A 14,292-nucleotide genomic window follows, 5' to 3' on the forward strand; every position below is an offset into this window, starting at 1 on the left:
AATGCATAATGTGCTAGTTTGCATTGAATACTAGCACATTATGTCACACTTACCTGCAACGAAGGCCGCGTTGTCTCTGCTGCCGGCCGCATCCATCTTCACCCGTCTTCCTTCCGGGTCTGCGGACTCCAGCTGTATTACTGGCCGGAGCTGTGTGACGTCACTCCCGCGCATGCACGCGGAAGCCGCCAGTCACGGCACAGGGCCCTGAAGAAACGGCACGGGCGGCAGTTTCTTCAGAGCGCATGCACCGATGATGTCATCAGCTGCATGCAATGTAAATATCTCCTAAACGGTACATGTTTAGGAGATATTTACAGCACCTATAGGTAAACCTTAATATAGGCTTACCTATAGGTAAAAGTCATCAAAGTGGGTTTACAACCACTTTAAAGTAGAAAAGGCATTTTTTTTATTTGGATAGAGTAGGGATGGGTTATAGCCCCTAAAGAGGAAACATACAATTATAAAACAATACATTTTATTAAGTATTACATAAAATCATAATAACTGCTGCCCCATGGACACCTGGGATATCGGCGTCATGTATCCCAGGAGTCCATAGGAGTCGCCTAATACCGAAATCTTGCGCGGTTTTCCGACAGAAAATGATGAGAACGGGTGGAGTTTGGCGTCATTTTCAAGGAGAAGCATCTACAGGTAGGATGTGGAGCCGCTCAGTTCTGAACAACAGCGGTTGTTTAAAGCAAGAAGTTATTCGGGCACTGAATAGGTGATGTGTGCACTTTACTGTCAGGGGAAGGAGCGCCGCATGGTGGCATTACTGCGCAGGCGTGAAATCGAGAGGTGCATGCTGGGTAGCCAGCTGCATTGATTCCCGGAAATATACAAGAGGGCTTCAAATGCCCACAGTAGAGATGGACCCTGCCAGCTAACGAGATCCAGGTACTTTTATTAAATTTAAACATATATAAAAAGGACTACAATAATAACACTATTGAAAGACTGCATATAAAGTGTACCAAGTTAGAGTGGAGTCTTAAAAAATAATCAAATTTGGGGACTGGAACTCCACTTTAAAAAAAAATTGATTGTTTTATATTTGTAATTTTCTTTTTTGGTCCTTTAACCACGTTACCACCGGAGGATTTTGCTGTCTTTTGTCTGGGCCACTTTTTGTGATTCGACACTGTGCAACTTTAACTGACAATTGCGCGGTCATGCAATGCCGTACCCAAACAAAATTTATGTCCTTTTTTTCCCATAAATACAGTTTTCTTTTGGTGGCATTTGATCACCTGTGCGATTTTTACTTTTTGCGCTATAAACAAAAAAAGAGCAACAATTTTGAAAAAATAACAATATTTTTCTCATTTTTTTTATATGAAACCCCCCCCCCCCAAAAAAAAAATGTAAAAATCTAAATTTTTATCATTTTAGGCCAATTTGTTTTCTGCTACATATTTTTGGTAACAAAAATCGCAATAAGCGTATTTTGATTGGTTTGCGCAAAAGTTATTGCCTTTACTAACTAAGGGAAAGATTTCTGTCATTTTTGGTGTTTTTTTTGTTTTAACGAGTAATGGCGGCGATCTGCAATTTTTTTTGCGGGACTGCGACATTGCAGCGGACAGATCGGACCCTTGACTGACATTTTTGACACTTTTGGGGGTACCAGTGACATTACTACAGTAATCAGTGCTATACATATGCACTGTTACTGTAAAAATGACACTGGCAGGGAAGGGGTTAACTTTTATTGGTGATCAAGGGGTTAATGTATGCTTGGTGCTTACTGATGTGTGTGGGGGGAGGGGACTGTGTGACACAAGGACAGATCGCAGGTTCAGCTATGCTGAACCCTGCAATCTGACCCTGCCTGTCACTTAGGAGATCCGCCTGCTTGTGTTTACACAAGCAGGCGGATCTCCACACTCGATTCCCCGACGATCGGGGAAGAGCAGCGGTCGATCGCCACTGCTCCTCCCCTGGCCCGACTCCCGCTGTGACTGAATACAGCGGGAGCGAGCCTCCGGCGGCGTGCGCGCGCCGCTGAGAGAGGGGAATGTCTGATGACGTAGGTCTACGTCGCCAGACGTTATCGAGCCACTTTACCGCAGTAGAGCTCTAGTGAGCAGCGGCAAAGTGGTTAAATCCAATTTTTTTGGACTTTTGTTGGTATTGTGTACACTTGGAATGTGGTACCTTGGCTTACCTCAGACTTTTATGTCTAAGGGTAATAACCCCTGTCAGATGTTTTTTTTTTTTTTTTGCCATCTGTGTCCCATTGTAGACATTTCTTCACTTCCTGCCCCATTCTTCACTTCCTGCCCCATAGCCACAGCCTATTAGAAGGAAATCCCACCAACGTGAGGGAATTCCCTTATAGTGGTCAGGGTCACAAGAACTAGTCGGTAGGACAGTGTTGGGCAACTATTCCAGAGCAGTCCCACCACAAAACTAGGCAAAATGCCTCGTCTCCTACCTGGCCAGGTTACTCAACCACTTTGCAGCCGTAGGCACTAAAAAAGTAAGACGCACAGGCTTTTCCCGGTATAGCACAGTGCGAGGCTATCCACCATGTGGGAAAATACGGGAGCCTAGTATGAAGAATAAGGTACTATTAAAAATAATTTATAAATGTATTTGTAGCCAAAAGCTTTAATTTAGTCTTGGATAGAGCAGGGAATAGATACAATCTGTAAGGTCTTTTGGGGAGATCCATCCTCTATTTGTTCTCATTGTCACCAGAACAAAAAGATGGGAAATCCAAAATCTTACATTTGCCTTGGGAACTTCCATTGGGGAAACACCCATGCCTGTGACAGCTGTTAGAGAGTTGCCCTCACTTTGGAGAGATTCCCCCTTTTCATGTTGTATCTCCAGCAATTAACCTCTGCCTACATTTCATTTACGCATTGGTTTTATTCCAGATGTATCATTGCAATGGGCCTGGATAAGAAGCCATCACCCCCACCTCCAAAAAGCAAGTGTGCCCTTGACAAAAATGGGGAGCAGGAGGAGGAACCAGAGGAGGAAGAGAATAACAAATCAGAGATGAAAATCTACTGCGATGAACCTGATGGCAAACTAGAACAGGAAATATCTGTCCATGAGGATGATGATCCAAAAGAAGATAAGTCTAATATGGACTATAAAGAGGATGGAGAGGAGGAGGAAGAAGAAGAAGAAGACAGAGAGAATAAGGACATCAAGACGGACGAATACGAAGCAGATGATGAAGCCAAGGATGGTAAGTTCAAAGAACATTTTTAAGAGGTATAATTAGGTGGAATTTTAACTAAACAGATAAATACAAAGGTGAACATACTACAATTAGAGTGACATGGTTGCTCACAGTTTCAGATCTGTAGCTTCTTCTATCACCTTCCTGCCCACTGGATGATGAATGAAAATCATAACACATGTACAGTCCTTCCTATCCTATCCTTCCAGGCTGCATTCACACTACAGCATTTCATAATAATAATGCAGAAATCATGCAATTTTGCCTGTGTTTATGAAATACTAAAAAATTACATGTAGCGCTACCTCTGCAAGAACCGCTGGATTTCTGCACAGCCAGGAAACACATATTTCCAACTTGCATCAAGACACAAGTAATGAGTCCATGGGCTTGTTTTTGTTGTTAGGGTATAGGGATTATGAAATGTCCAACTTGACTTGAAGAAACATCCAGTGAGGACAACTTTCTTCTCTATGTACAAAAATCAACATCCTGAACTGTACTCCCTCCAGAATAAATGCACTATAAGTCGGTGGCAAGGTCCTTTATGACCTAGGAGCTCTCAGTCTCCTTTAGTGAAATAGCACAAGTGGCAAACTGCATGCAGGATTATTGTGTCTCCTCAGTAGACCCTCACACAGTTCTGACGCTTGCAGATACTACAGATACTATTACTCACACTGTCCTTTGTTCCCCGCTGCACTTGGCAAGACTTCTGTTCAGGCCTCCAACTGTCCAGATCTTCCCATGCCTGCCTGGATTTCTTCTGCACAAGACCCAAAGGTAATAGAGATCCCTCTTTTAGGCTTTCTCTCCTCCCTTTCCTCTGCTCTCAATCTGGAGGCAGAGCCTCCCAGCCCCAGGGTCCTCTCCTAGGCCACACAACAGCAACCTCAGCACTCAATCTTCCACCCAACTCCCCTGCTGGCCAGGCTCCATCATATATTTCCATACTTCTCCAAGTTTCTAAGTCAAGGGAGAAGTACCAGAGACCTGCTCTTTAGAGCCATCCAGCCTGACCTGCAGTCACCCAACCTAAATACAGACTCACACAGCTACCATGAGTCATAACTAAATTTACCTACACTAGTTGCACACTAGAGGGCGCTACACATGCTGTGCTTGCAGTGCCATTCATTGTTAATGGCATCCCAAACACAGCAAGCAGATGTGTATTTCTTAAGTAAATAAACAGTGCTGCGCGGATATATAATCATAAATTGCACTACATATATCAGATCCGTGTGTAATATGCAATATTAAAGTGCTAAATAGTGCCAATAAATATATATATATATATATAAAGGTAAGTATATAAAAGTGAAAAAGATGTAAAAAAGTCCAGTGTGAAATAATAAATAAACGTGCTGAAAATTATTAAATGGATATAGTCTAAACAATCATAAAAGTGATCTGTGCTCCCAAAGATGTGTGACCAGATGTGTAGGAGCACAGATCACTTTTATGATTGTTTGGACTATATCCATTTATTAATTTTCAGCACGTTTATTTATCCTATGTTTGTCTCATAGGATCTTTTTACTCATGCATTTTTTATAAAGAGCTGAGGTGAGCGCCCATTCACAAGGGGGTGCACGGTTGTGGCTGTCTACTGTGACACTCTGGTCACACATCTTTGGGAGCACAGATCACTTTTATGATTGTTTGGACTATATCCATTTATTAATTTTCAGCACGTTTATTTATTATTTCACACTGGACTTTTTTACATCTTTTTCACTTTTATATACTTACCTTTATTTATATATATTTATTGGCACTATTTAGCACTTTAATATTGCATATTACACGCGGATCTGATATATGTAGTGCAATTTATGATTATATATCCACACAGCACTGTTTATTTACTTAAGGTTTTTACACGGTTATGAGAATTGGAGTGTCTACAACAGATAGCCTATTAATCTAGGACCTCAAGGTTGCTCGCAGGATTTATTCTTTAAGCAGATGTGTATTTCTCTTTTATTCATAGACAAACACAGCTCCTTATCTTCTTGACAATTGGGTTATACTGCCTCCTACAGGAGTAGGACATTAGGCAGGAAAAAGCTTGACTACGCCTATGGGGCAGTCCCAAGGGGTATACTCCCACTCTCAGCCATAGGCACTCAGTATTTTTCTGCCTACTAGTCAGGAGTAAGGACCTAGTTCCTTGCTGGGATCTCTGGTCCTTGTAATTTTTTTCCTTTTAAATGGAACTGTTTCCTATCTTTGTTATTTTGTTTCTGTGAGAATCTACAATCAACTGCCGGACTGGGCGACGGACTGGATAGTCTAGATCCAGAGGGTCCCCCCAGTCTGGCCAGCGAGCGTGCGCAGGCCTCAGCTCTGCACTAGGTCAGCCGCGTCATAGCCCTACTGGACGGGGGCTGGCCTGTGAGTTAAACGTCTCGCGAGGGCGCATACAACCTGGCCTCGGCCTGAGTCGCAGTGTTCCTCCTAGCCGACAGCCCCCCCATTCCGATGTGTGCCCACCCTGATCCTTATATGCTAAGTAGCTGTTCCCCCTCTTCCCCTGGAGGGTTTTGGGGTGGAGATGGTACCCTCGGTTTCTCCTTGTTCCCCCCAGCCCCTCTAAAATTGTGGTGGTCACTGTGGTTCTTCTAACTGGGTGAGGTTTTGAGCTGGCTTTTGCAACAGGCTCTTAAGGGGGGCTTGTTGGAGTTGCTGCTGGCCCGGTTATTCCTGGTGCACAATGGGGGGGTTGAGCAGGGTTCCTTGCCACCCTGGGGGTTGGTGACTAGGGCAGGGATGTCCTCTGGGCTCCCTGCTGCAGTTGTTGGGCTGGGGGAGCGTATGGTTTAGCATCCACAGGTCCGCGCCTCATGCTGCTGGACCCAGCCAAAAATTTTGACTGCGACTTTATGGCCTACTGGTCGGGAGCTATGTAGGGCAGCCCCAGTGAGGGTGGCTGAAGCCACTACCCTTCGTTTGGGCATCCGCCCTCCCCTCCGCTGCCCTTGGGTGATCAGGCCTGCTGGGGTTTGCACCCAAGCAGCTGGGCGACCACAAAAATTTAGGCCACGACCAGTGGGGGGAGCGGCCCCAGTGAGGTTAGCTGAAGCCCCCGCTCTTTCATTTGGGTATCTGCCTGGCTGGGATCCATGCACTTGTGTATGGGACTCCACAAAAATTTAGGCCGCAACGTGGGGTCTACTAGGCCATGCAGTCAGCTTTGCGCCTCCCTTGGAAGGGGTGGCGCTGTGGGGGCGGTTTATTTTTTGATGGCAGCCATTATTGTGTAGGGCACCTGCTCCTTTTTAGCGCTGCAGAACCATCAGGGTACCCTGCCTGTGCGTCTGGGTCACAGCGGGCGGTCTCCTTTTAAGGGGGCTATTTCCTATTATGCGGGCCTCTATGGAGGGGCGACCCCTTGTTTTTTTGCGGAGTCCAGTAGGTGGTCCATTCTTGGGCCCTTGGTCGGTGTCCCCTTTGCGGGACCACAGTCCCTCCACTGTTTGTTTTGTTTTCCGGGTGAGCTTAGTAAATAGCGCCCTCTGCCCTCCCCTGCCTTCCCCTGCCTTCCCCTGCCTCATCTGTCTCATCAGATTCTGAATCCATTTCTGCCGCCGCAGACACAAGTCACCCTACTTGGTCTGCATCCACGCACCCTGAGTGCTCCGATAGTGAGGATGATTCCTCTGCTCCTCTAGCGCACATAAAAAGGCGCTGGTGGATGCACTGATTGTGTCAATGTGTCAAACTTTAAAAATGGAGGTAGTGGCTGATGTTGTGTCAGAGGTGACATTCTTTTTTGGCACCCACAGGCCCTCCAAAGCGGCAAGGGTGTTCCCCTTTTCCGCTTACTTTGACAACATTGTCACAAAACAGTGGGGTTGTCCAAAACGCACTCTTATGGTCCCTAAGCGTTTTGCTATGCGATATCCTTATGAGGATTCCCTCCTTAAAAAAAGGATGGTCCCATCTGTAGTGGACTCGCCGGTTTCCATGTTAAATAAAGCTACCTTAATTACGGCTTAGTAGTCCCCGGCCTTTAAAGATCCGGCTGATAGGAGGGCGGAGGCTCTGGCCCGCCATATGTTCACTGTGGCTAGTTCGGCACTTAGGCTGGTATTTACTATTGCCCGGGTGTCGCAAATTCAGACCGAATGGGCTAAACTTTTACGCCGGAGGGGAAACCACTTCCCCCTGACAATGCGGAGCTGGCGGATCAGTTGGTCCAGGGGCTACAGTTTATCTGTGATGCCTCTTTGGATGCAGCTCCTTTGATTCTAGGCTGTCTTTATCAGCAGTGGTCCTTCATCGTATTGTCTGGCTGAAATGCTGGTCTGCGGACTAGACTTCTAAGAAGGCCTTATCTGATCTTCCTCTTGTAGGGGATCACCTTTTTAGAGCTTCCTTGAATAACATCATTAAGGGTCCCACGGGGGGAAGAGTACTCTTCTTCCGAAGGCTACCAAGGGCAAGGAGCCATTGTAGGCCATTCTTCTCGGCTCATAAGAGGCCTTTTCGTCTCACAGGATCTCAAGATTAGGGATCAAAAGTCAGGACCTCCACCAGAGGTTCCAAGAGGACCTGGTCTGGCAAGCCACGCGTGGCTCTTCCAGACCTGCGGACAAGGCTGCCTCTAAATGAAGGGGCGTCCTAACCCGTATCTGGGGTGGGGGGATGCCTTTGCTGCTTTCCTGATCCATGGACCTCCCTTGTACAGATTAAGTGTTTTCCAACCTGCATTTGTCCCCAGATCCCTTTGGGGTCTCTTTGGGGCAGTGCAAGCCTTGTTATTTCAAGGGGTGATTGTTCCGGTTCTAACTTCGGAACATTTTCAAGGGTTCTTTTACTCAAACTTCTTTACAGTCCCCATGTCCGGGTACAAACACCAGGAGAAGGGCTCTAGGACCCTGCAGCGCTATCACCACTTTGGCAGGAGAAGAACTTTAGGACCCAGCAGCACTACCAGCAATTTACCTGGGCCTATATAAGGAAGCCTGCCAGTGATTTTAATTGCTGGTTAATCTTCGGCTCCTCCAGTGTGTTATCCTTGTGATATTCAAGGTCCTGTCTCCTGTTACCTTGATCTGTCTCCTGATTGTTTCCTGTGTTCGACCTCGGCTATCCACCTGACCACGTCTGCTCTGATACCCACCTGGCACCTGATTTTGGCTATCCACCTGACCACGTTTGCTCTGATATCCACCTGGCTCCTGATCTTGGCTATCCACCTGATCACGTTCCAGTCTCAGCATTATCTAAGTCCTGCAAACACCTCACGGGCGCTACTTGCCTGCTGATTCCACTCCAGCACTCCAGCTGTACTCTGGATCCTCCTGCACACAGTCCAGCAGGCGACCCGTGCTACTTTGGGCCTGACCTCTCCTGTTCTCATCCTCAGGGGGGTCTGGAACTTAACCGCGAGGGAAGCCCTCTCTCTCCATTGGCCTCCAGCACCAGATACGTGATACCCCAGGAAGGAAGGCAAGGTATGTCCAATTCTGGAATTCAAGGCGCTCAGCTGCTTTGTGCGAGTACAGAAGTTCCGCATAGAGTCCATTCACATGGTGGTGGCATCCCTACATATGGGGGATTTCTTCTTGCTTCTTTTGACATCAAGGACACCTACCAGCACATTTTAATACAGTATGTGCTGGTCGCCAGCGCTTCCTCCGTTTTGCCGTGGACAAGGAGCATTATCAGTTTGTGGCGCTGACCTTTCGTCTCACCTCTGCACCTCGGGTCTTCACAGGAGTGTTGGCCCCAGTTCTGGCATTTTTTGAGTCAGCGGGGGATCGTGGTACTGGGGTACCTGGGCAATTTTCTTTTGCGAGTGGAGTCTCCGACAGCTCTGATGGACTACTGGAGATTGCTCTGCAAACTCCGAGGGAGTTCGGTGGGATCCTGAACATTCAGCAGTCTGCTTTGGTTCTGGCCACAAAAAAATGGCCTATCTGTATCTGACTTGTTTCTGCCTCAGGAAAAACTGCAGACTTTGCAGGAGGCAATTTAGCTTCTGTTGTTCAGTAGATGGTCATTCCTCCGGGCTTGCATGCACATGCTGGGCCTGATGGTGTCCACCCTTGAGGAGGTCTGTTTGCACAGTTCCACAAAAGATCTCTGCTAAAGTGATTCTGGTGAAATGGGTCAAGGATCCTCAGTCTCAAAAGGTGGCTTCACTCTCTGGCTCTTCGACAGGGAAAATCCTTCTTCTCCTGTACTGGACGGTTGTCTCCACGGATGCAATCCTGTTCAGGTGGGGAGGCATCCTCAGCACAGATGTGCTCAAAGGGGCTGGACTCTTGCAGAGCCCAGACTGCTGATTAGTGTACTAGAACTCTAAGGGAATCAGACTTTGTCTGGCTCACTGGACAATTGTCTTCAGGGGTGTCCGGTACAAATTCATTCGGACTTTGCCACGGCCGTGGTCTGTCACTCCCCAAGGGGGCACAAGAAGTGTCCTGGAGGCTCGGTAAGTAACCAGCATTCTAAGATGGGCTGACTGATTAGATCCAGCCCTCTCAAACTTCTGCCACGACTCCTGTGCAGGATTCACGCAGAAGAGATTCTGGTCATTCTAGTGGCTCCAGACTGGTCTCCCCGGTCTTGGTATGTCGATCTAGTATGGCTGGTCGCCGATGCTCCTTGGGGACTTCCTCCAAAGGACCAACCTTCCACCCTGAATTACAGTCGCTGGCTTTAGCAGCTTGGCTGTTGAACGGCAGGTGCTGAAGGGTGGAGGTTTGTTTGATCGGTGATTCCTACATTGTTAAAAGCTTGGAAATCTGCCTCTAGGAAGATCTACCAACATACCTGGAAGACATACATTGTGTGGTGTGAGTCTCTTGGGGTTCACCCTCGCTCCTTCTGGGTGGATTGGATCTTGACCTTCCTTTAATAGGGGGTTGAACAAAAATTGGCCTTGAGTACCATCAAGGGCCAGGTATCGAGTTTTGGCATTTTTTTTTCCAACGTTGGCCACACACTCCCTGGTGCGTACCTTTTCTTTAGGGTGTCCAACATTTGGTTCCTTCAGTGGAATTGTTTTCTGATGTTTTCCCACTCCTCATGTTTAACACTGCTTTGGGACGTCCCAATGGTTAAGAAGAATCAGGAGCTGTGTCCGTCAATGAACGAAAGAGAAAATGGGATTTTTGACTTACTGTAAAATCCATTTCTCTAAAGTTCATTGACGAACACAGCACCCACCCCCTCTGTGGAGTTGGCTTTCTTCTGACACTGCTTGTTACAAAACTGAGTGCATATAGCTTAAAGTAGATGTGTACCCACTGGGACTGCCCATAGGCGTAGTCAAGCTTTTTCCTGCCTAGTGTCCTACTCCTGTAGAGGGCAGTATAACCCAATGGTTAAGAATAATCAGGAGCTGTGTCTGTCAACGAACATCAGACAAATGGATTTTACAGTAAGTCAATTTTACAGTAAGTCAAAAATCAAATTTTTCTCTATTCTATCGACATCAAGGACATCTACCTTCACATTCCAATATGTGCCAGTCACCAGCGCTTCCCCTGCTTTGCCGTGGGTGAGGAGCATTATCAGTTTGTGGCATTACCCTTTGGTCTCGCCTCTGCTCCTCGTGTCTTCACAAAAGTGTTGGCACAAGTTCTACCACTGTTCAATGGGGGATCGCGGTACTAGGGTACCTGGACGATCTTCTTATGCGAGCAGAGCCTCCGACTGCTCTGATGGAGAGCTTGGAGATTACTCTGCGAAGTTGGTTGGATTATGAACCTTCAGAAGTCTGCTCTGGTTCCGTCCACAAAACTGGACTATCTGGGTCTGACTCTGGACTCAGACTCAGTCAGAGTGTTTCTTCCTCTAGAAAAACTCCAGACATTGCAGGAGGCAATTCAGCTTCTGTTGTCCAGCAGATGGACATCCCTCCCGGCTTGCATGTGGGTGCTGGGCCTGATGGTGTCTACCTTTTTAGAAGAGTCCAGGCTGCCGATTAATGTACTGGAACTACGAGCGATCAGACTTTGTCTGGATCATTTGGCGATTTGTCTTTAGGTGTCCGGTATGAATTAAATCGGACAATGTCATGGCCATAGTCTATGTCAATCACCAAGGGGGCACAAGAAGTGTTCTGGTGGTTCGAGAAGAAGCCGGCATTCTAAGATGGGCAGACCGATTCATTCCAACCCTCTCTGCTGTACACATTTAAAGGAAGGTACAGAGGTTTGTGGCACAGTCTTGGGATCCTCTGGCAGACACCACAGACAACTAGTAGAACAATTCTCCTGCGCTCAAGTGAAAAAATAGGCTGGAGGGAAGAGGAATACTTCAGACTTGAGTGGACAAAGCTTGCGGTCTTGCTGCCCATTCAGGATCAAGGGTATCCGAAACCAACTTGGGAACAACAAAAAAAGAAAAGGGGCGCACCGACCTAGTGCATTACCAGTAAAAATGTATTTAAAATATTAAAAAGTATACATTATACTCACAAAGCAGGTGTGTATGGACACACATCAACATAATACACATAAAGTCTCCAAGGTAGCCAACGAACCGCACTGTGTTGAATGGTATACAGTGTGCCGCATGAGGCTGCTGTGTCTAGGCTGACGCATTTCAGGGGCGAACCCCCTTCCTCAGAGCCAAAAAGAGTTGCATTCTAGTGGCTCCAGACTGGCCTCGCCGGTCTTGGTACGCTGATCTGGTACAGCTGGTTGCTGATGCTCCTTTGAGTCTTCCTCTCGGGGAAGGTCTGCTGTCCCAAGGGCCAATATTCCATCCTGCTTTACAGTTGCTAGCTTTAATGGCTTAGCTGTTAAAAGCCAGGTGCTGAAGGATAGAGGTTTGTCTGAATCTGTGATTCCTACGCTGTTAAAGGCTAGAAGTTCTACCTCTAGGAATATCTACCATCGTACATGAAAGAAAAATATTGCGTGGGATGAGTCTCTTGGGGTTTCCCCTTTTCCTCCAACGAGTGGTTGAGCAGCACATGCCATTGGGTACCATTATGGGCCAGGTTTCCGCCTTGGCGGTTTTCTTTCAACGTCCATGGGCCACACATTCCTTTGTGCATACCTTTATCCGGGGGGTTCAACACTTGGCTCCTCCAGTGCAGTCTCCATTGCTGCCTTGGGACTTCAATTTGGTTGTCAGATCTCCAGAAACCTCCCTTCAAAAATATTCAAGAGGTTCCCCTGCTTGCGTTGTCCCAGGAGGTGGCATTTTTGGTGGCTATTACTGCTGTGTGCAATTGTCGGAGCTGGCGGCATTGTCTTGTCATTCACCTTACCTGGTGGTTCACAGAGAAAAGGTGGTTCTTCGTCCCTGTCCGTAGTTTCTTCCACAGGTCATCTCTGATTTCCATCTGAATGAAGACATTGTATTGCCTTCCCAGGGCTGAACATTCTAAGGAAATTGCCTTGCATTCCCTGGATGTGGTTCAGGCAATCAGGGTGTACCTGGCAGCTAAGGAGTCTTTTAGGAAGTCAGACGCAGTATTTGTACTCATGGATGGACCTGAAAAAGGGTTGGCCGCTTCTGCTGCAACCATTTCCAGATGGATCAGACAGACGGTGATTCAGGCCTATTGCTTTAGGGGTCAGGTACCTTCTTTCCCTGTTTAGGCACACTCTACTCAGATGTTTAGTGCATCCTGGCCTTCCATCATGAGGCATCAGTGCTGCAGGCAGGCCATCTGGTCGTCTGTGCACACTTTCACAAAGTTTTATAAGGTGGATGTGTTGACATCTGTGGTTGCTGCTGTTTAAAGGACCTGGTCCTCTTTGAGGGTGTATTGTTTTTTTTCTGGTGAGCTCCAGTTGTTTATGGTTGAGCTTCATTTTACCTGGTTGGCTATGGTTTAGCCATGGGAATTTATTGCCGCTTCCACCCCTCATGTTTAACACTGCTTAGGGATGTCCCAATGGTCAAGAAGATAAGGAGCTGTGTCCGTCGATGAACGAAAGAGAAAATGGGATGTTCGTTTTACCGTAAAATCCATTTCTCTGATGTTCATTCACGGACACAGCACCCTCCCCTCTGTGGAGTTGGCTTTCTTCTGACACTGCTTGTAACAAAACTGAATGCCTATAGCTGAGAGTGGGAGTATACCCCCTCTCATTAGGCAGCTTTTTCCTGCCTAATGTCCTACTCCTGTAGGGGGCAGTATTAAAAAACATACAAAGCTTGATGCTCAAGGTGCATGAGCTACTTGAAGTGATATTTAATCCACCTTACCTGATCACATGATCTATCCTGACAGTCCCTCTCCCCATCCATGCCAAGACTTGTAGTAAAGATAAATGCTCACCTGACAGTACTATGTATTTCAATGTCAGGTGCTGGAGCTTTTCAGCACCTGGCACCCTGCTGCCACTCTGCAAAAATCAAGGTGCCCAAAATGTAGCGGCCCAGCCCAGTACACAGCAGGCTGCACATAGACAGCCAGTGGCCACATGTTGGTCACCAGGGACCTAGAGAGTCAATAAGCTGGAGCACACTGGAGGTCAGACTTTTTTAGACTCCACTGTCTGCATACTTTCTCAAGCTGGGAATCCCAGAAGGTAGCAAAACCTAGACAGCCCCTGCAGATTACCCTTTAAAAACAGTCTAGTGGGGGCAGCTTCCCCATTCTTATACTCACAGGTTCAATTTAAGGCCAAATTGCAGTACCTGTTGCTACCTACAGATGGCAGTATTGTCATACTTTTTCTTCTTTTTTTTTTTTTTTTTTTTTAAGCTAAATATGCTGTTAAAAAACACACACACACACATTTATATACATTGGTGAATATAGTCATTGAAGATTCCCTGAGCGAGACATTTTTTTTTGGGTCCCATTGGCAAACATTTATTCATTCTGTAAACCTGGAAAGATAGATAGGCATTTGTAGTTGTCTTTTTGATACCTGAATTTCACCATGGGTCCCAAGCTACCAAAAGGGCCCTTGTGGAGCTGCACAGTATGTATAAATGGTATGTCAGTCTACCCCCTGCTTATATAGGGTCAAAGAGTCTTCCTGAATGTACCACGTTTTTGTTTTAGCCAATGGAAAGCAAAAAGGGGGGGGGGGGGGGTTCAGACCAATGCCTACAGGTTACATGCTTGACAAAAAAAAAAATCTAAAAAAAAA

At 46.7% G+C, this 14,292-nt stretch overlaps 1 protein-coding gene across 2 annotated transcripts in view; it reads left to right on the forward strand.

Annotated features, from left to right (window-relative positions):
* ERICH3 (glutamate rich 3) overlaps positions 1-14,292 on the forward strand; it is a 164,673-nt gene that overhangs the window by 94,189 nt on the left and 56,192 nt on the right. For both annotated transcript variants that reach the window (XM_082265889.1, XM_082265890.1), the window contains exon 10: positions 2,895-3,214. In XM_082265889.1, the coding sequence (XP_082122015.1) occupies positions 2,895-3,214 (320 nt within the window). The remainder of the gene's footprint in view (positions 1-2,894; positions 3,215-14,292) is intronic.

Source organism: Pelophylax lessonae, assembly GCF_965119305.1.
Source record: "Pelophylax lessonae genome assembly, chromosome: 8".
Lineage (NCBI taxonomy): Eukaryota > Metazoa > Chordata > Amphibia > Anura > Ranidae > Pelophylax > Pelophylax lessonae.